Source organism: Notamacropus eugenii, chromosome 5 (assembly GCF_028372415.1).
Source record: "Notamacropus eugenii isolate mMacEug1 chromosome 5, mMacEug1.pri_v2, whole genome shotgun sequence".
NCBI classification, from domain to species: Eukaryota; Metazoa; Chordata; class Mammalia; order Diprotodontia; family Macropodidae; genus Notamacropus; species Notamacropus eugenii.
The window spans coordinates 429,195,744-429,217,856 of NC_092876.1; the positions used below are offsets into that span (position 1 = coordinate 429,195,744).

Genomic DNA, 22,113 nt, shown 5'->3' on the forward strand with positions numbered 1-22,113 from the left:
TTTAATGCAAACTGACTATTGGTTGCTTAATCCTCTCCTCTCCCTATCCCCACCAAACAAATAAACTCACAAATAGCAAACTTTCCAAAAGATGTACTAATGATTAACTAAAAGAAAGATCTATCATAATTTTTCACCTATTTTTAGCTAGTGAAAAAGATATAAATTAGGACAACGGCACATAAAACATTTTAACAAGATTAAGAATTTTTCTTAGGACTGATATTTTTGGATTAGGAAAAGAAGCATGTGAAAACTGAGTAAAAAAGCAAGGTAGGAGAATACCCCCCCTGCCCCAATATATTCTTGAATTCTTGTAATTTCTAGTATCACTCAAAATATTTCTTTATTGTCACTCATCATATTAAAATAAATGAGAATTACTGAATAATTTATTAATGGCTCCATGTTTTTTATAGCTAACATTTTCTTTAACTACCAAAACAGAAATGGTTTTAAAAATTCATATATAATTGTAAGGAAAATTAACTTCATAAACCTACTTCTCACAGAAGTCATTCATAACACCCCAGTAACTCTCAGGAACAACAAACCATTCACAGTCACCTGGACCAATATTTATGTTAACTGAACAGAAGTTGTTATTTTCTTGATGACCTGAAAAGAGAAAGAAAAATGATTTTCAAAAATTTAAATTGTGAAAACTTTATGTCCATGGGAAGAAAAATAGGGAAATATTTAAACATTCTTCAACTATTCATCTATATTGTTTTGGAAAACTTCTGAAGTGGTAGAATCTTTCTATAATGTTTATCATAATCTAGATGTCTAAATCCCGAGTATATAGTATTGAGACTAGGGAACCAAAGTGATAGAGCAGATATCAATCAAATCAAGATTTATCAATAATCATTTACATCTGACTTTTTCCTAAAGTGGAGTATTGAGAAGGGGAAAGGCTAAAGTCTCCTTCTTGTTACTATTTGTCTTTATAAATTCATTCAATGATCTTATAGATTTGGAATTTTTAAGACTGAAAGACATTATATAAGGTCATCTATGCAGTCTTCAACATTTTATAAATGAGAGAAATAAAGCCCAAAGAGAGTTGGTTATTAACAATCCATAACTCTTTCATTATGCTAATTGTTAATGGATAGAATACTGTCTAACTGAGCTGTCTAAGTCTTGAGTTTAACTGCCCTTACTCTGAGCATCCAAGGTCAAGGTTAGCAACTTGGGTACCTTAGATGCTTTGGGATAGTGCCTTAGCTGAAATGGGAAAGGTAGTGATGTGGAAGCAAGCAGCTCAGTTCCTGACCAAGGGATTCCTAGAGAATGGAAAAAAAATCAGAAGGGGAACTTGGAGAACAGACAAAGACTCTTAATACAGTGCTGTTTCTATTACACTACACTGTGGCAATCAGAAGCAGGGCCACAGTTGAGATAAAAAGAAAATAGTAAACTTTTCTGAGGAATTAACAGACCTTGGAAAGGACTGAATTCCTTCAAATTGTATGGTGTATTCTAATTGCACAAATAGTATTCTAGCTGGACTTCTTTGTCATCAGAAAAGTCAGGGTCCTGTATGTTGGGATTGCCATTTTGGTACACCCTTCCTTCCCAATAACTAAATCATTTATGCTAAAAAAGGTTCTAGTCTATCACACTGTTATATGTAAGATGTAAAAAGGAGAATGAGAAAGAGTTCTGAGTCCATTATGCTTGGAAATTCTTGCCCTATATAACAACTCCATCTTTCAAACAGCCTATTATTTTAATCAAAACAAATAAGGTACTGTGAAAATTTTAAACTTTTATTGTGTCAATAATTACTACTAGTGAAGAATATATGATTAAGTGGAAAAAAAAATTTTTCTTGCATGTCTCATGTTCCACATGTCATATTAATGTAACAAAGTTACCTGGAGTCCTGCTTCCAGGAACCTTCATGTACAGCTGGACTGTATTCATTCCTAATATTGTATGACCAACATGGCTTAAAAGATTTCCTGCTGATACCACACGCACAAAAGCAGGTAGTTTTGTCAGCTCATGTAGCTGTAACTTCCACCTAAAACAAAACAGCAGCTCAAAAGTGAAAATCTAAAATAAATGTTTGAGAAAATAAATTTAACAGGTAGAGGAAAAAAATTACTAAAACAATGTATATGTAGGTAGTTTTAAATTACAAATAGCACTCTAAACGTAACAAAACAAACAAAAGAAATATATTAACACTTCAAACTGTTTTTATGTAATTAAATTTTGGGTTTTGTACAGAAATAAACTTCATAACTCCAACTGATTATGTTTAGGATTTCTTCCCATTATAATTTAGGTAAAGATACTAAAAAGATATTTCAAAACCCAAACCCAACAACTCCTGTAACTTCAGGACTGTTTAAGATTTTTCAATCCAGAGACTTTTAACATATTATTGACTATACATTAGGAACAATAACAATTAAAATATATCAGTCTAATAATTATAATACATCAGACTGATGCTATGTGCCCTACATTTGGTTAGGCACGAAAAAGGAAACAAAGTAGATTACATATGGTATATCTTGAATGTCAGACTCCCATCATTCTCTCCATTTTGAGGTGGTTCTGCTATGATTAGGAAGTAACTGCCAGCCCATGTAAGATATGAATACTTATTTCCTTGCTTAAACTTACTTTTAAGAGGTCTAAAAATAATAGCATGAATTTTAAACTGCACACTCAGAATTTAACTAGTGATTATCAAAACTAAAGTAAAAAGTCATAAACTTAAATGGCACCCGTCATTTTTAGAGTAAAAATAGAAAAATTAAAACAGATACCATGATCAATGCTATTCAATTGTATATATTCCTATTCATGAGAAAGAAAAACTGCTAGGGATCAACTAAATAAAAATAAAATAGGAAAACTGTTGGCAATTCACAGACCCTGGAAAGTGTAAAGCTTTAAAAGTACTAAGCTACAAAAAAAAGCATTCCAGCTGCACTTACTTTTTGTCATCAGACAGGTCAATGTTGGTCCCAAACTTGATTGTTTTAAAAGGCCCTTTTCTCCTCCTACCAGAGCTGAGGATGGAGGGAGGAGGAAGGAAAGAAAAGGAAGAATGTCATTCAGTGAATGCCTTTTTGAATGGTAAAGAAAGGTACATTAAAAATCACTCACTTATCTGAAGATGTAGATTCACTATCTGAGTGATCCTTGTGGTGACTCTTTTTTTCATTTTCCTCCTGTGGTTAAAAAGTTTCTTTAGTATCTTATAAAGGAGTGTCTCAACATGAAATTTAACAACAAAATTATACATATGTATATATGTGGAGTATTAACAAAAAAACCCAACTAATTTCAAATGTGATCAAGATCAAAAAGAGACTAAGTCCAACGACACAATACCCACCTTCTATGAGTTACAAGTAAGTCTATTTTAAAACTCAGAAATTAGGCTGGTTTATACCCAGATCCTGTGTGTACTATGAATTTTAAACTGCAACATATAAATACTAACCTATTTTTAAAAAGAAAAGAGCAAACAAATGATTATAAAGTATGACATCTTAGAATATTCAAAATGGAATAGAAATCCTACATATTTATATCTATCTATCAAGAAATGAAGGTGACCCTACTTTTCTGAGGCTGTATCAGCAGAGAAGAGTTATCAACTCAACTCCCTGAAAAAGTTTCACCATGGGCTTGGTGACATCTGAGGGGCTACACTGGCTAAGTTTGGAGTAATTGTTCACCATGTTAGTTACAAGGGTAATGAATTTTTCAACCAACATAATCCCCAAATCATTTACTGGGTCATAAAGGGATTGCAATAACTATCATTGGAGGGAAGACCTATTATGTAAAATTAGACTGTAGAAATATTAAAGAAGGATCATGCTAGCAGAAAATAGGCTTGGCTAATCATAAATTGTTCATTGGTAATATTATTTTACTGTCAGAAGATCTGTAGAGGAACTTGGTGGCTGAGAGCAAAAGATTTGTATGTGGAAAACCACTACCACAAGCAAAAACAACCAAAAAGAAGAACTATCAGGAAACAAAAGCTATCAACAAGACTTAAGTAGAATAGGGAAACTAAATGTAGATATTCCAATGCAAATGGATTGCTCCAAATTATTCCAGCCTATAAATTTTCACAAGGAATTCCTTTTACTTTTTTACCAACAACATTTACTGTTCTTCTGACTCATCTGTGAGTACTTGTATTTCTAAATGTGCTCAGATAATTTTATATTTAGGGAATTCCAGGTTTCAGAGTACTGTGAAATACCTCCCCCCAGCAATTGGTCCACAACTTTTGCTCTATTGTTTTTTCCCCCTTTCCCACTTTTCACCCTTCCCTCTTCTCATCACCTCCCCAACTCCTATCTCCCTTCTATGTCTACAACTTTTCCTCTTTGAACTGAATATTATCCACTGGTTTTTTTTTTTGTATAAATAACTATAACTGCTGCTTGCCATTAGCATCTAGTTGTATACAGCTGGAAAATTTATGTTTTAGCAGTATAAAAATACAATCACATTACTAGGTTTAACAATTAATTAGTAGAGAATACTTTTAAATAAAGAAACCTAAAATAAAGAATTTAGCTCTAAATTGTGAAGGATTAGCGCTAAGTTAACCAAAGCTCAAATGTTAGCACCAGTATCTAAAAAGTAATTAAAGAAAATTTTGGTATCCATTTAAACAATATCATAAATAAACACAGTTTAGTGGCCTAAAACCATTGTGATACATGAAGAATAAATTTATGATAAACATATTTAACAACATACAATGAATATGCAGCGTTAGGCATTTAATTGTAGCCTTCAAGAAAACTGTTTTTTATGCTGCATTTTTAAAGGAATGCACAACTGTTTTCTTTTAAATGACTGATTCCCAAGTTGTGTGGACATAAGCAACTTAATAGTGCCCTCAAGCAAGTCTGCAGGACTGTGTTTCAGATGAGCTGCAAATCTAAAAGTGGTGGGAGGAGATTCCACACTGGGGAGTTCTCCATACAGATGAAACCCAGGGTTTGCCCCACATCAGTGACCCACACTAAAACAAACAAACAAACAAACCCTCACAAATTCAGGAGAAAGAAAACGGACAGGAACTAAAGTTTGGGGGGGGAAGGGCATTTCTCCGATAGATAATGGTCTTCTTAAAAAGTACCATTTACTTGGAGAAGAGTTGAGAAAAGGCTAATTTCTTTCTTTAATGTGATTCTGGATACCGAAGAGATTAAGATGAAATCAGAGCTTCACACCTTTATCTTCTCAACTCTAACTTGTGTTGTATTAAGGGAAAATGGATTTTTGTTTCTGAACTGTCTTCACAAGGTAGTCATTTAGTGCTGTTTTGTTTACCTTAGAATTCATACTCTGCAAGGAAAAAGTCTGTTTTTAAACAAAAAATAATTTAAGGAGTAGATACTAAATTTAAAAATCCCATTTTTATTATAGTCATTAAAAGAACTTTCAAATGGAGGTCTGCTTAGGCTTTAAAAATGCATGGCAGATTGATTAGGTGGGAGCTATTAACATCTGAAAAGTAAGAAAATAGCCTGCTACTAGATTTGGAATAAATACTTACCCTCAATGACTCCTGGAATGAGGAGGCCTGATATTGTGCATACTTAGCAATTGTTGTATGAGATCTATTACTTTCACAACGCCAAATTTTCTTGGTTCCAGTGGGGTCCCAGTTTTCATCTGAGGGTTGCAATAACTGTGTCCTCACTTCCACTATATGTTCATTATTTGCTTCTACCAAAGTTTTGGTGGAGAAAAGTCCCAGGTCTTTAAAGAAAAAAAGGAAAGAAAAAATACAATTCAATTAATAAATGATAGCATTTCTTGAATGAAGTTAAGATACAGTGACTAGTTGGAAGACACTAATATTTCAAAGATACAGGATGGAAAATTACCCAAAGTGGTTATTTATTTCCATATATTTCAAAGCACAACCACTCAAACAATAATTAGGAAAAACAATTTACTTTTAAGGTATCAGGGAACCAAAATTTACAAAAATCCTAGGTTTAAAAACCAACCCAAAAACCCCTTATCTATTCTAAATCTTAAACTCCTTATATGGAACAGAAAATCTGTGTGTATGAAAAATATCATGCTCCCCTCCCTCCACTAATAAATGCTCAATATACAAAGGTAATGAAGCAGCTAATAAACTGAAAGGTTATACAGGTATATACAAGAAATAGAAAACAAATATTTAGAGCTGGTATATCACAATTAAAACATGGAATTCCAAATGACTCCTACACATGCATCATTTCTGTTAACTAGTAAAAAAACCAAAACAAACCATACCTAATTTAAGAGCTCCTGCAAGGCCACGTATTACAGTAACAGGGTTGTTTGGATTTGTACAGAATTGATGTAAAGGAGGAAAGAAAGCATCACGTTTATTTTCCAACTGCAAAATTAAAATGTACTGTTAGAACTCAGAAAAAAATGTAGTTTGTCTTTAAATATTAAAAATGATAAATTTCATAGAATTCCCAAAATTAGCACAGAGAAATAACTTTTCTAATTTCAAACTAAAACGGTTAATTCTACTGACAAATGTGAATAAGATGGTCTGTGAGTACATGACCACTGAGTTTTTCACTCAAGATAATATTCAAATTTAGGAAAAATTCACAAAATATATTTTGTTTATACATAAATAATAAGATTTATTTTAATATAGTTTAGTTTTTACTCTTCCCCATAACACTAATAAGATTTTATGATCTCATATTTAATATGAATTAAAAATAAAACATTAAAAAAGCCAGCATGCCTCCTAGGATTTTCTTGCTACTGGTATCGATTATAATTGTGTTTGGCCTCTAGAGGGCAGAAGGGGTCAAATCTCCAAAGCACACGGTATCATTTTATGGAAAACTGGGTGGAGCCAAAAGGGTGCAGTATAGGCTGGGACCCAGGTGACCTCCTCCAAAATTCTCCTACAAACAACTTTAAAATGATGCCTCAAATCAAATCTGGGAGTGGCACAGCCAATAAAAGATCAGAGGCAGACATTTCTTCCAGCAAAAGACAACTGAGGAGGTCCACAGGAGGAGTCTGTAATACTCAGATAGGCACAGACCCTGAGCATGGCAAAAGTACCAGCAACAGGCCTTTGAGGCAGTTGGGACAGCAACAGCTGCTTCAGAAGTCTCAGCCCTGAGACAGTAAGGGGCTGGACAACTGGTAAGAAAGAGATTACAAAGATCTTCTAAAGGTAGGTACTGGGGCATGGACCAGCAACTCTATCACTCATATGTAGTTCTGAGTCACAGTTCAAGGGTGGAGATCTGTAATCTCCAGCTTCTGATCTGTCACAAAGGAAAAAGGGCTGTGGGCATAGTTTTAGAGCCAAGAGGAGCCCTAGCACTTACAGAAGATCTAGGGACTTGGTCACAATTCTAGGGCCAAGAGGAACACTAGCACTTGTATGTGCTGATGAGAAGAAGGCCTTCCTAGGTAAAGACCAGAGTACAGACCAGGGAAGCAGTGATCACACCTCTCCCAGGATAATGCCACTTTGGAAGCACTGAAAACTTTTAGAACCCCAGAACTAGCTCAGAAAACAGCAGCATGAAAAAAACCTGAAGCTTGGCATGATGTCTCCTCACTTGTAGGTGAGAAGAACCCAACTTTAACATAAAATCTGAAGTGAGTAAGCTGGGAAAATGAGCAAATAATAAAAGAAGAATTTGACCATAAAAAGCTACTACAGTGGCAGGAATAACAAGACACAAACTCAGAAGACAACAATGTGAAAACAGCTACCAATAAAGCTTCAAAGGAAAAGGCTAACTGGACCCAAAGTCAACAAAAATTACTGGTAGACGTAAGAATGGCAGAGGAAAAACTGGGTAAAGAAATGAAAGTGATGCAAGAAAATTATGAAAAGAAAATTAAGAGACACAAAAATACTGCAGGAAAGATCTCGTTTAATAGGAAAACTGAGCAATGGAAAAAGAAGTACAAAATGTCACTAAAGACTCTTAAATGACTCCAGGAAAAATCAAGAAACAATTTAACAAATTTAAAATAATGAATACAAATGAGAAGAAAATGTGAAACATCTCACTGGAAAAACATCTGCCATGAAAAATAGGTCAAGGAGAAATAACTTAAGAATTACTGGACTATCTGAAAGCCATCTTTTAAGAAATTATCAAGTAAAACTGCCCTGTGATATCTTAGAAATAGAGCATAAAATAGAAGTAGAAAGAATCCACCAATAATCTCCAGAAAGAGATCCCAATATGAAAATTCCCAAGAATACTATAGTCAAATTACCAAGCACCAAGGTCAAGGAGAAAAACGTTAACAGCCAGAAAGAAACAATTCAAATAAAGAAGTACAGGGCTTGGAGCGTGATATTCCGAAAGGCAGAGGAGCCAGGATCAGAGTAATCCTTCGAGGGAAAAAATGCACATTTATTTTAACTTCCAAACATTTTTTACGAAAAGACCAGAGCTAAACTGAAAATTTGACATTCAAACACAAGAGTCAAAAAGGAATAAAAAAAGTAAACATGAAAGAGTAACCATAAGGGAGTAAACTGTTTACATTCCTATATGGAAAAATGATACATGTAACTCCTAGTAATTTTATCATTACTAGGACCGTTAAATGTGACATAGATAGAAGGCATGAGTGTGACCTGATCATGTAGGGATAATCTCCAAAATAAAAAAAAGAGAGAAAGAGGGATGCACTGGGAGAAGGAGGAAGAGACAGAATAAATAAAATTTTCTCACATTAAAGAGGTGTGCAAGGAAGAATTTTTATAGTGGAGGGGAAAATGGGGGGTGGCAGGCAATGCTTGAATCTCACTCTCATCAGAACTGGTTTAAAGAGAGAAGAATATATACACACATTCAGGTATAGAAATCTATCTCACCCAAATGAGAAATTAGAGGGGAAGAAGATAAGAGATAATTGTGTGTGCACATGCATGTGCATGCACATGGACACAAGGATGATAAAAGGGAAGGTGGATTAAAATAGGTAGAGGTCAAAAGCAAAACGGATTTTCTTTTTTAGGAGGGATAGGATAAAAACACAAAGAGAAGAATAAACAGAAGAAAATAGGGCAGAGAGAAATCAACAATCATAACTGTGATGCGAATGGGAGGAACTCACCAATAAGACTGAAGTAGATAGGAACCAGAACCAATAAGAGACACACTTAAAACAGACAAACACATGCAGTTAAAATAAGAACTGGAGCAAAATTTATTATAGTCCAGTTGAAAAGGTAGCAATCATGATCTCAGACAAAGCAAAAGCAAAAACAGACCTAATTAAATGATACAATCCAGGAAAATACATTTTGTAAAAAGGGACCACAGACAATGAAGTAGTAGCATTAAAAAATTTTATAGCAAGTTTCTCTGATAAAAACTTCATGTCTCAAATATATAGGGGAACAATCAAATTTACAAAAGTAAAAGCCATTCCTTAATTGGTAAAATGGTTAAAGAATATGAGCAATTATCAGAAAACAAAATCAAAGCTATCTATAATCATATGAAAAAAATGCTCTGCATTACTGATGAGAGAAAGGAGGAAAAATAAAACAATTCTGAGTTACCACCTCACACCTATCAGAAATGACAAACTGCTGGAAGGGATGAGGGAAAATAAGTATATTAAATGAACTGCTGGTGGTGTAATGAGCCAGTGGATTAGGGTTCAACCCTTCTGAAGAACAATTTGGAACCAGGCCCAAAGGGCTATAAAATTGCACATACCCTTTGACCCAATAATACTATTCCAAGTTCTATATTTCAAAGAGATCAAAGAAAAAGGAAAAGGATCTATATGTACCAAAAAAAAAAAAAATTCTATCAGCTCTTTTCATAGTGGCAAAGAATTGGAAATCAAGGGAAAGCACATCAAGTTGTGGCACAGACTGTGATGGAGTACTATTGTCCTACATGAAATGATCAAGTGGATGGTTACAGAAAAACAAGACAAGACCTATATGAAGTGAAGCAAAGTAAAGTGAGAAGAACTGGGAGATCACTGCAATGATCAAGTGTAAAAGACTTAGCTATTTTGATCAATACAATTCTAAATTCTAAAATAACTTTTAAAATAATTTATCAATTAATTTTAGATTTAAAATTAATTTTAATTAATAATTAATTTTAGAAATAATTTAGAATAAACTCTAAATTCTAAAAAATAAAATACTATCCACATGCTGAGAGAGAACTGATGTAAGTGTAAATTGAAGTATAATTTTCTTGCTTTATTTATGTGACATGGTTCATGTGGAAATATGCCTTACATGATTTCATATATATAATTGATTACTGTCTTCTTTCTCAGTGAGTGTGGAAAGGGTGAGAAGGAGGGAGAGAATCTGGAACTTAAACACAATTATCGAAGGGGCTAGACCTAGGATTCAAACCCTGGTCTCTCCTGACTCCACAGGTTCACATGGCATTTGGTTTACACCACACTCTGATGTCCTTATGGATCACTTTGTACTGTAATTGTGTATGTCATAACATCTCATTAGGCAGCTATGAGTAGTCATAGTGGCTAGAGTGATGGGCCTAGAATCAGGAAGACATGAGTTCATGAAGTTGAATTAAGCCTCAGGCACTTAACATGTTATGTGACCCTGTAGGCAAGACACTTATCTCTGCCTCAGTTTTCTCATCTGTAAAAGGGGGATATCTTCTCCATCCAAGAATTGTAGGGAGGAAAAAAAATAACATTAGCAAAGCTATTATTATTAGGTTGTATGCTCCCTGAGGGGCAGGAGTTATTTCTATTTTATAATCTGGGTCTTTCACAGTACCAAGAATGGGGTTCTGCAAAAATAAGTACTAAAAAATGAATTTGGAAGTTGGAAAAAACAAATGAACCCACTTTGTTGAGAAACTAAAGAATTAATGTGAGAATAACCATATCCAACTTCTTATCTAAATTCTTTATTATGTATTATATACTATTATGTATATTATCCCAATTTTGATTTTGAGTGATGATCTTATTACCATATTTTGCTCATACTAAACTAATCATCCCTCTTCCTAAGAAATATTTCATGCCCAGTACCTCACTCATTTACCTATGAGGCAAGTACCGCAAAATATAATCATAATTCAACAAGTATTATTAAGCATCTATTATAGGCATGATACTGAACTATACATGTACCTGGGCAATAAAAAGATTAAACACCCAATCCCCAAAACAGGGTAAAAAGTACCATATGAAATACTGTTACAGGTTTCAATTAGTGCAAATAAATCCTCTGAAGTGGCTGCAGTGTTTGAATTTGCACTGCATAGTTCCCACTGTTTTAGAATCAGTTATCATACTTTAAAAAAAAACCATAATTTTGAATGGTGCAAATTCTAGTACATGTAACTACTTCAGAGGAAGACTAATCAGGACTGAGCACAGTGGAAAGAGTACTAAACTTGTATTTAGATGATCAGATTCCAGCCCTACCTTCATCATCAATGTGTTGTGAAAAACTAGATGTCATTCTACTTTTCTGGGCCTAAGTGTCTTAAGGTATCACATGAGCTCTCACTGACCAAGGTACTAAAAAGATGGGGTATGACATGAAGAAGGTGCTCCCCTCCTTTGAGCAAAGCTCTAGGAAGACAGGCTTCAGTACACTACAGGTGGCAGTAGCATTTCAGGCCCTGGGAACAGTAGGAGCAAAAGCATAAAAGTGAACAAATACAGAGCTCAGGGGGAAGAGAAAACAGTGTATGTAGACAAATGACAGTAGCAAGCAGGCCAGTGTGTCTAGAGGGTAGAGTGTATGTGGAAGGGAAAAATATGAGACAAGGTTAGAAAAAGAAAGGGAGGCTGATAGCATATTGCAGAGAGCTTTTCCTGATGATAGCTTAAGCAATTATTCTGTGGCCGATATGGAGTTAGAGAAGAGTGTTAAGCAAATGGCCACGACTGCATATATTGTATCCAACTACTCAAACAATGTTATGAAGAATGGGGAAAAAGAATGGATAGAATGAAACAGGGAAAAGCTAAGCAAGACTGCAGTTGATGAAAGGTAATAAAAGCCTGTACTAGGATTGTGGCATTGGGAAGAAAAAGGAAAGAGGAAACAGATAGGGAAGAATCTATTCTACAGATTAATAAAAAAAAGAATTCATGCTAAGTGACTGGCGTGGGTCACACAACTCGGTAGTGGTGCTAGAAAATTAAAAAAACCAGATTTTCTTGGCTGTTGGATTCTCTAATGCAGTTGTATTTTAAAGGACAGTTATTTTCTATTATTACTTAACAATCCCCTCCCACCCCTTAAATAATAAATGTAGCACAATGATGTTCTCTTCAATAATTACAATAGCAATTTCCTTTCAAAACAGTATTTTGTTAACATCAACATAAATGGTACAAACCCCCCCTCCCCCCATGGATTGATTCATTTCTAATAAATTATTTCCTACTCACATAAATACTAGGTGTAGGTGGATTCAACTTGTCTTTTGGCAAGGGAGGATATGGTGACGGTGGTGGCTGTGGAGGTGGACATTTGTCCAATAAAATGCTACTATTGGACAAGCCATTTTTGCCAAGATTCCTTAAAAATAAAAAGAATGACATGAAATCAGCTGTACATATTTTTACTCAGAAAACAGAAAATATTTTTAATTCAATCTAATTCTTAATCCAGAATGCATTTCTCATGTATGAAGTTTAATTCCGAACAACTGAATAGTGAATTAAGTATATAATTCCAGAGCATTTATCAATGCTAGCAAATACCTTAATTCTGTTTTGTCTAAAGAGATACTGAACCAAACTTCAGAGACATTAACTGATCATAACTGGACCCTGCCAATAATACACAAATATAATAGTAGTATCTAAATTAATTTAGATTCACTGACATACCAATTAAACTACCAAAAGGTGATTCCTTCACAGAACTAGACAATTTGATAATTTATTTAAAGGAACTAAAGATTCTTTAAAATAGTAATTATCAAAATTATTTGATACTGGTTCAATAGAAAAGGTGATAAGTAGAACAGATCAGATAAATAAGTAGAACACCTATTTGTATATTATTCGATAGATAAACCCCAAGGGCCCCAATTAAAAAAAAAATTTTTCCCCTGGGAAAGCTGTAAAGAAGTCGGGGAAGAAATGGTTGATATCAATATCACAAATTGCATTATAATAAATTCCAAACAGAGTTAAAAAAGGTTACAATGAATATGGGAAGAATTCTTGACCAAACAAGGAAAGGAGAGAAGATACCTCCAAATTACAAATCAGAAAAAGGCAAATCAAAAGAATTCTGCTGTTCCATGAAATTACCCAAGATGATAAAAAAGGAAAATGACAATTGTTGAAGGTGCTGAAGGGGTTGTGGGAGAACAAGTTGTTGGTATAGTTGTTTAGCTGTTCCACCATTCTGAAAAGCAGCGTGAAACCGCACCTTCAAATGCAGTATGACTGCTAGGTTATAAAGAGATCAACATAAGAGTGAAATAACCAACATCTACAAAGAAATTCATAACTATACTTTCGTATTATGGTTGGAAAACAAGGTGGGTATTCATAAATTGATTAATATACAATTTTCAGACACAGTCAAGGTATGAATTTATTTTGTGTGACTACAGTCATTTGTTACAAAGTAAGAATTTTGGAGTGGAGTGATAATGCCTCTTAAAAAGAAAACAAAGCAAAGATCATCAATGAAGCATTAAAAAAATAGAGGAAACCAGAAAAATTTTAAAAAATAATAGGGCCAAACTGGAACTACTTTGTTAAATTTGAAATATATATAAATATCAAGGTGTATATAGTAAAGATTCAGAGCTTCAAATGCATCCTTTTTTTTCTACAGGGAAACATTCATATTTGTGGATGTTTGTCAAATTCCTAATAATAATTGCTTTTATTGTCTCATACCACAAAATAAGATAAATTGACAACATTTTTCAATCACTCCACTTTTCTCAAATGTAGATAGAAATTCAACAATTTTGAAAATAAAGTCTTTTTGCCACAAATTTCAGAATGAAATTTGAGTTACTGGGCTATATTATCATCTAGAACAATTCTTTTCCTATGCACCATTTTGGAACTGGGGATGAAAGTAACAATGGTTGACAATACTCCCAATTTAATTTGTAGGTAACAGAGTAAAACGATATTTTTCTGAAGGAAAACTTCCCTTCTGGAATGTCTTGTTTACCCAGATTTGATCAGAGTCCAGTTCGACATGGTAGAAGTGTTATAATTACAGTTAAAGGAATATTGGAGAGGAGTGACATAACTACACAACTTTAAGTTCTTTATAAACTGTAGTATTCCTTCTTCAATGCTTTGTCTCCCTCAATTAGAATTTTACTTCATTTATTCATTACAGCTATCAAATATTGCCATCAGAATAATTTAAGAATGTTATTAAAAAGATGTACCTTTGTTTCAGGGACAAACTTTTGGTTATTAAAAAGCACCATGCAATTTCCAAAATATAATCAAGGTCACTGGCTTCCCCCATTCAATTCTAATCTTATTTAATTTTTCATTCAGCTTAACACCTGATCTTTGACACTACTTTCTTGGGTATGATTATGGCAAAAATCACTTTTCAGTGCTCAAGGACTCTCCCTACTAAGTTACAGACAAGTTGATGGTGGTTTTGATTTTAGGAACCTCCTATACTTAAGAAATCTAAGATCAGGACTGTAAATGGTCATCTTCTCTTCACATACTTGTTTCTTCTTGGTAAAAGAATTTTTAGAGGAAAACCTCAAATACCAATGCAGATGGGCAAACCGCTCTGCAATTCACAGTGTTCAGAGAACTGATTGGGGCACTGGTGACTTAGACGTCGGGTCAAAGAGCCAGGCTTACGTCACAGATAGGATTTCAACTCATCCCAGGTCTTTCTGGTTTACTCTACAGGCTGGCGTTCTATTCACTATGCTGCTTCTTAATGATGACATAATAATGAATATAAATTACAAATAAAAATTAAATATAATGTGAAATCATTTAAATTGAAAATATTAACAAAATAAGTGTCTGCACACTACAGTTATACATATGACACCACGCTTTTGATACAATTTTTCAAATGGTAAATTGTTAAAACATAATTCCAAACTCTCATAAATCATAAATATAATTTATAATTCTACATGATCTAAGATATAAATAAAATATAGAATATATAGTGCATTTAGTTCATGATAAATGAGAATAGATCTCATTAATTAATGATAACTCAACCTAACTACACGAAATGGCTATTCATTTAAAATTAGTTACTCTTATTTTCCTACATGACAACATATAAATTACGTGTATATATGAAGATTTGCAGATCATTTTTCAAGAGTTGGTTTCCTTTCACTTCCAACAATGAATGCATTTATGAATATAAGAGAAGTTTTTATATACTATATTCCATTTTAACTTCACTAACACCCTGTGAAGTATGTACAAAAGATACTGCCTACATTTTACATACAATGAAACGCAGACTTAAAAGATCTAAGCGCTTTGGCCATTTAGGCAAGAAGTTTCAGAGGCAGAATTCAAATCCAGGTTGTCAGATTCTAAGATCTCTTTTCCACTACTATCCTGCCTCTGACACAGCGCTAAAAATCACTGAATCAATTAAAGATATGAGGTTGCTATTATTAAAGTTCTCCTAAATGAAACCCAGGTTTTAAAGAATTATATATATCTAAATTTTAAGTCCCACAACATGAACAGATTTTATCTAAAGTAAACTGCTATTTAACCAGTGCTTCTCATGAAATCCACCCTAAAATTACTCAAGTTCACCTTTTAAACAATTAATGCACATGCCTTTTTCATGTCAACCCTTTAGCCAGAATCATGTCTGAAGTAAAGAAGAAAAAAATAAAGTTGATTGCAAATAAGAATAGCTAGATGGTAGGGTAGCGCGCTGGACTTGCAGTCAGGAAGACATGAGTTCAAATTCTACAAGAGATACTAATTACCTGTGTGTCCCTGGACACATAATAACTTTCAGTGTCATTTTCTCCATCTACAAAGTGAGGATAGAAATTAGCACTCATTTTATGAGTTAAGTGGATCAGAAGTAAAATGCTTTACAAACCTTAAAGTGCTGTAAAATGAACAATTTGTAAAACTGATCTGTCAGTCTGTATATGACAAATATTACAAAAGAAAGCATAAAAAGAGGCCCAGAATGGACTGTGAGCTGACTTTGCACTTGGGGAATCATGAAACGTTTGACTTCAAAGTTCCAGAGCAGCTGCAATCTACATTGATAGACAGTTCTCACCAGGAGATCCCTATGTAGACAAAATCATTGACTTGGTTTTTTACAAATTAAAAATAATGTAAGATAAATCTGACCCACTGGTTATTTAGAACAGCAGAAAATAAAATCATTCACTTAAATATGATACACCACAATTTAAGACGACTGGAGAATTCTGTCAAAATCAATTTTACATCACGAAAAACAGGAAAGATAACAGTGCTCAAACACAGAACAATGCAACAGAAAATAGCTGTTAATAGTTTTAAAAAGAAAAGACACAAGGGAGGTCCACGATACATTGTAATTAAATGGTTTAAACATTTGACAGAATTATATAAATATAGAAAAGAGAAAATCACATTTACATCTTCACTATACTAACCACCACCATAAGCAATGATAAGCTGAGAGCATCCAATTAAAGTGGACATCATTATAAAAAGATCCAGAATATCAAGATAAATGGATATTCAAAGTAAATAATGTAATTATATCATAACCATGAACAACTTCCTAATAACTTTATTTTTGGAAAGACAGAAAGTTATCAGAAAAGAGTAAGCAATACATTATTTATTACTGGCAAATTATTAGAATATGTAAATCTGACACAGTTTAATGGTGACAGTAATGAAATACATAGTGCTTTGGAATGCATTCACGCTAATAATTGATTATAAACATACTCCAAAACAATGGAGCTATCACTGTGAATACTTAAGGAAGTGAGAGAAAGCTTAAAAGCCCAGCTGCCTTCATTTTGCACTCCTGTTCAACCATTACTTCTTCCTATTCCAGACACACGCAGTTTCATCTTTAAGAAAAACAACATACAATACACCATTTTCCTATCCACTTTTATATCACGGTCACTACCCTCTCTGGTCATCATCTATACTAAGGCTTGGTCTTTTAAAATGCCAAATTCTACACACCACTCTACCCTTGAAAATAAAGTTCATAAGGATTTTATACTATCCTCTCCCTAAATCAATTTGTAGCCTTTTATTTCTGTTAATTTATACTAGCTAAAACAATAGAAAAGAAAGGGTGAGTAAGTACTTATGACCAGTAAGTTCTTTGTTATCACAGTCCGAGATGGAAGAAAAAGCCATTTTTTTCTCAGTTTGTATATAATGTACAGTATGTTTATTCAATTAGGTATTGACTTCAAAGGCAGAGAAAAACTGGACATGAGGGGATAATGTATAGAATAGTAGGAAATGGAAGTAGGAACAAGAGGGAGGTCTTAGAAAATAGATATGTGTTTGGAGAGAGGATGGAGAGGAGTGTGTTGACTAAGAAAAATAAACCAAAGAGGACTTTTTATGTTTTTGGTTGTATGTGTGCATGTGTCTGTGTCTATGTATTTGTATGTGCAGAAATATAGGTCTAAACTCAGCTCACTTCCAAGGCTGGGTAGATTCATTACACTGTATATGACATTTTGTGCATTAATGAGATGCTAATAAACATCCCTTTGTCTTGGTTAAAAGAATTACATGCCTGTGCTTAAAACAATGAAACAAAAATGACTAGATAAATAATACTCTTTAATGAAAAGGGGACTGAAAGACAGATTAAGGGGAGGAACTATAACAGATCTTTCCATTATAAAAGTTGTAGTTCCCCTCCCCCCACCTAATTTCTGCTTTCAAGATTAGTCCCATTAATTATAGTAAGTAGTGAAATCCTGCAGCCAATGTTCTCTCCAGTTGTTACTTTTTTCCTTGCACCTACAATCCACAGAAGGTTTTTAAGTCCTAAGAATGAGTCTGAAAGGTGATGCTATATTCAACATGGATTAGGAGACAGAAATTTTTATAGCTTGTGAGGAAAATTGAGAGGGGAGTAGAGTGGGATGAAGGAGAGAAATAAAGGGAATACTGGACAATTTTTTCAGAGTCAAAATAATTTTCATTATTTTGTTTAAATAAGGTTAGGCCTCACTAATTTGCCCTAACTGAAGGTCAATGCCAATTAGTGAAAGAATTGGGTTTTATAAGAATTTTATAAGAAAAACATTTAATATTATATTATGGGTCTGAAAGTAATGACAAGGAAGAATACAGTTATGTAAATAGAGAAGGCACCTAACTGCTTTAATAATCAAATCAACACATTAAAAGAGAAAATAAAGTGTGATATGATCCTAAAAGCATTACTGTATGTAATAGGCATAATGCTTCCTTGCAGGTAAACCAAACGGTGTTTACAAAGTTATTCTCTTTCATGTCAGGGCACCTGTTTCTTTGTAGCCTATTAATTAGCTTGTTTCCTCACAGAGAGTAGAAGGCAACCTTCAAAAGGCACTTTTAGACTATCAAAAAATTCTCAATTAGTAAAGCCTAAATTAATGATCTTTTACTCACACATACCTGTAACTTTAAAAAATTATAAGACCAAGATATGAATGCTTTTGGAGTATCATCTTCAACTACCTATAACATTACTTTCTCCATTTAGCATACAAACCTAGGGGATGATAACGTTTTGTTGTTGTTGCTGTTAAAGGATGGCATCATGGTATATCACAATGAGAAGAACCACGGATCAGATATTCATAATGTGAACCTGGCAGCCATTTAAGCTTTCAGAGCCTAAGTTTCTTCATGTGGAAAGTCAAAATAATAACGTATGCATTTTTTAACTCATAGAGTTATTTTGAGGAAAGCACTTGGTAAAAAATCTTTAAAATACTATATGAAGAATGTACACTAATGACTTGTAATAACCTCTGTATATTGGAATTACTATTATTTAAGGAAAACAATTCAGCAAAGGGATTCAAGGCTTCAAAACACATTAATGCTGCAAGTTTAGAGTTTAAAATTTTTCTGGAAAAATCCAGCATAATATAAATTATTTTTAATAAATTTAGGAAGGTATATTTCCCCTAGAAAAAGGAAAAAAAAACTGAATGAAAGTAGACCTCAGAAGAAAAACAAACATCTTTAAACATTCAAAGCAAGTGTGGCTATAAGGGAAGAATACTGAAAAGATATGGTTTTCAGCACTGAACAGCTGAAACATTGGAACAGGTTAACACAGCCATGAATACTGAGTCCACTACACACTGATGTTATCCACTGCTACAAGACAATTCTTCTATTCTTCCTGGAATGACAGCTGTTTCAGACTTTCCCTTCTCAAACCAGGCAGTGAGCACACCAGTAAGCCTACCAACAAATCACATGGTGATTACTATGTGCCATACACTGTGCTAAGCACTGGGGCAAGGCAATTAGTATTCTCTCAAAGAATTCGTGTTTTAAAGGGGAGACAATATGCACACAACTAGGAAAATACAAGATATATACAACAGATAGAAGGAAATCTGAGAGGGGAAGGCATTAGCAAGGTGGAGGGACTAGAAAAGACCTCCTGTAATAAGCAGGATTTGAGATCCATCTTAAACGAAACAGGAAAGCACACAGACAGAGGTATCAGGATGAGACTGGGTATAGGAGAGCATTTCTGAAGTGGGGGACACCCAGTTAAAGGAGATGGGAGGGAGATGGCATTGCTACTGACTTCTCCAAGTTAGCTTGTAAATCTCTTGTGTACATATAGATTTGCTTGTCATTTACCCTATCAGAATAGGGAGTTCTTCTTTTTACCATCCTTCTCATTCTGCTTTGCAGAATCATCCATCTATGTCTTAGCTCTTCCGTGTGCATAAGGTCAAGGCCTAGGCCTATTTTCCTTTTCTCTTTTTGCTCTGTTGGCCATCTCATCCCTTCCTAAAGACTCAATTGTTTTCTCTAAGCAAATAACTCCCCTTTCTCTTTCTTGAGCTTCTAAATCTTACATTTCCAAATGACTCCTTGACATCCATACTTAAGATATCCTTTTTTGCACCTCACAGTCAAAGCAGAATTCATTATTTTTCTGTCAAGAGCAGCCAGTCGTCCAAGTTTTCATTCTGGGAGTAGTTCATAGCTCTTCCCTCACAAATTTCCAATTACTTGGCAAGTTTAGTTGAGAGATTAATCACTCCTCTTCTTTCTACTCACATAAAAACCACTCCTGACCAGATGCTCGTAAATCTCTCCCCAGACTATCACGACAGTTTCCTCATCATTTTCCCTTCATTACAAATGCTATTTCTAAAATGCCCAGTCGACCAAGTTCTTCTGCTGCTCAAGAAGCTGCTGTGGCTCTGCACTGTCTCTATAATACAATGTAAACTTATATTGTGGCTCTACCTCATTTTCCCAGACTGACCATACATCAGAAACTTGCACGGTAGCCTTCAATACTTCTACTTCCTCACCTCTGCTCCTATGACCTTATAGTTACTCCTCATATCTGAGCTCAATTTTCTTTTCTTTCAAATCTCCCATGGTTTCCTGGCATTTGTGACACTCCCACCTTGTCCTCACATTGTTTTTATTTTGTATATGTCTTGTATTTACTTACCGGTAAACATATTTTATCTTCCCCTACCAACTTAAGGATCAGAGACTCTTTAAGGATGGAAACTATCTCATTTTTGCATCTGTATCTCTAGCACCTAAGACAATGCCAGGGGCACAGTAAACAACTGAAAAGTGCTAGCTTATTCTGATTTCTTTTGTTTGTCATTTTGTTTTCAAAATTTATGAAATTAAGGAATTAAAGATTATCTCTAAAATCTTGTTTAGAGTCAAATTTTTATTTTCATGATCTAGGAAAATGTTCAATATTGAAGATACACTGTATTTTTCACATCTTGCCTATCTCTGAAAAAGATATGAGGTGGCTAGTATTTATAAAATAGAAGATGGTATTAGTGCAGTGTAATAAGTTCCTAAACTGAAAGCATTTTGAATTTTAAATCTAATTCAAGCTACCGGATGAGACATAAATGATTATAAATTCTAAATAGAAAAATTCAGATTATCGTAAAACATGCTGCTAAAGTAATTGTGCTAAATTTCCTAAAAACAAATATAGCTTGTGAGATAAGAGATTTACTGCTGAAAGAGTTAAATGTGGAGATTAAAACCTAAAAATAGAATGGTAGACTATGCTTAACAATTCACTGAGATAAACATTTATATAAACCTCTTAAGAGACAGAAGACCTTTTGATGCACTGGGAAAACATAGCTAACCAGATCTACGTCCTGAGACTGCTGTATAATTAAGTAGTTCACACATGAATTTCTTTGGGAACGATGGTACACAGTCTTGATTTCCCTAGTTCAATGATAGATATATACACATATATACATACACACACACATATATAACTCTACAGATTTTTTTTGTTTTCAGATGTTTTCCTCTTCCATTTGCCAAGACTGGAGGACCAGAGAAATACTCTCCTATTTCAATAGCAGTAGTGGCAGAAGCATTTAGGCAATGAAATAAGACATATCAGTATACAGAGGTGGCAAAACAGAGAACAAACCAGATGGACGCTATAGTCAGTACTAAATGATGATCCAGTAAACAAATGAATAGGAAAGAAAAAGCCCTATATGACGCCCAGCCATTTCTGTGCATATTGAATAGTGCTGAATTTGAAGTCAGGAAGAAATGACTCCTGCCTCAGACAATTACTAGCCATGTGCAGCCACTCATGTCACTTAACCTCTTTAAGCTTCAGTTTCCCCATCTGCAAAACAGAGATAATAACAACATCTACTTCCTCCTCCCAGGTTCTTGTAAGAATCCAATAATATATGCAAATAAAATTTTATTTTTCTATGTAAATAACTGAAAAAACCTAACAGTGATCATGACATATCTCAAAACTGCAATTCCATGCACTAAATTATCATTCCTGTATCTAATTCTCATTATATATAACTTCCAGTCAAAACTCTCATACAATATAGCATGACTATA

General features: G+C 34.0%; 1 protein-coding gene across 7 annotated transcripts in view; it reads right to left on the minus strand.

Annotated features, from left to right (window-relative positions):
- Positions 1 to 22,113, minus strand: part of KDM6A (lysine demethylase 6A) — a 251,094-nt gene that overhangs the window by 23,216 nt on the left and 205,765 nt on the right. For all 7 annotated transcript variants that reach the window (XM_072615112.1, XM_072615110.1, XM_072615111.1 and 4 more), the window contains 7 exons: positions 12,445 to 12,574; positions 6,301 to 6,406; positions 5,564 to 5,769; positions 3,136 to 3,200; positions 2,964 to 3,038; positions 1,887 to 2,035; positions 504 to 618 (listed from right to left, as the gene is read on the minus strand). In XM_072615112.1, the coding sequence (XP_072471213.1) occupies positions 504 to 618; positions 1,887 to 2,035; positions 2,964 to 3,038; positions 3,136 to 3,200; positions 5,564 to 5,769; positions 6,301 to 6,406; positions 12,445 to 12,574 (846 nt within the window). The remainder of the gene's footprint in view (positions 1 to 503; positions 619 to 1,886; positions 2,036 to 2,963; positions 3,039 to 3,135; positions 3,201 to 5,563; positions 5,770 to 6,300; positions 6,407 to 12,444; positions 12,575 to 22,113) is intronic.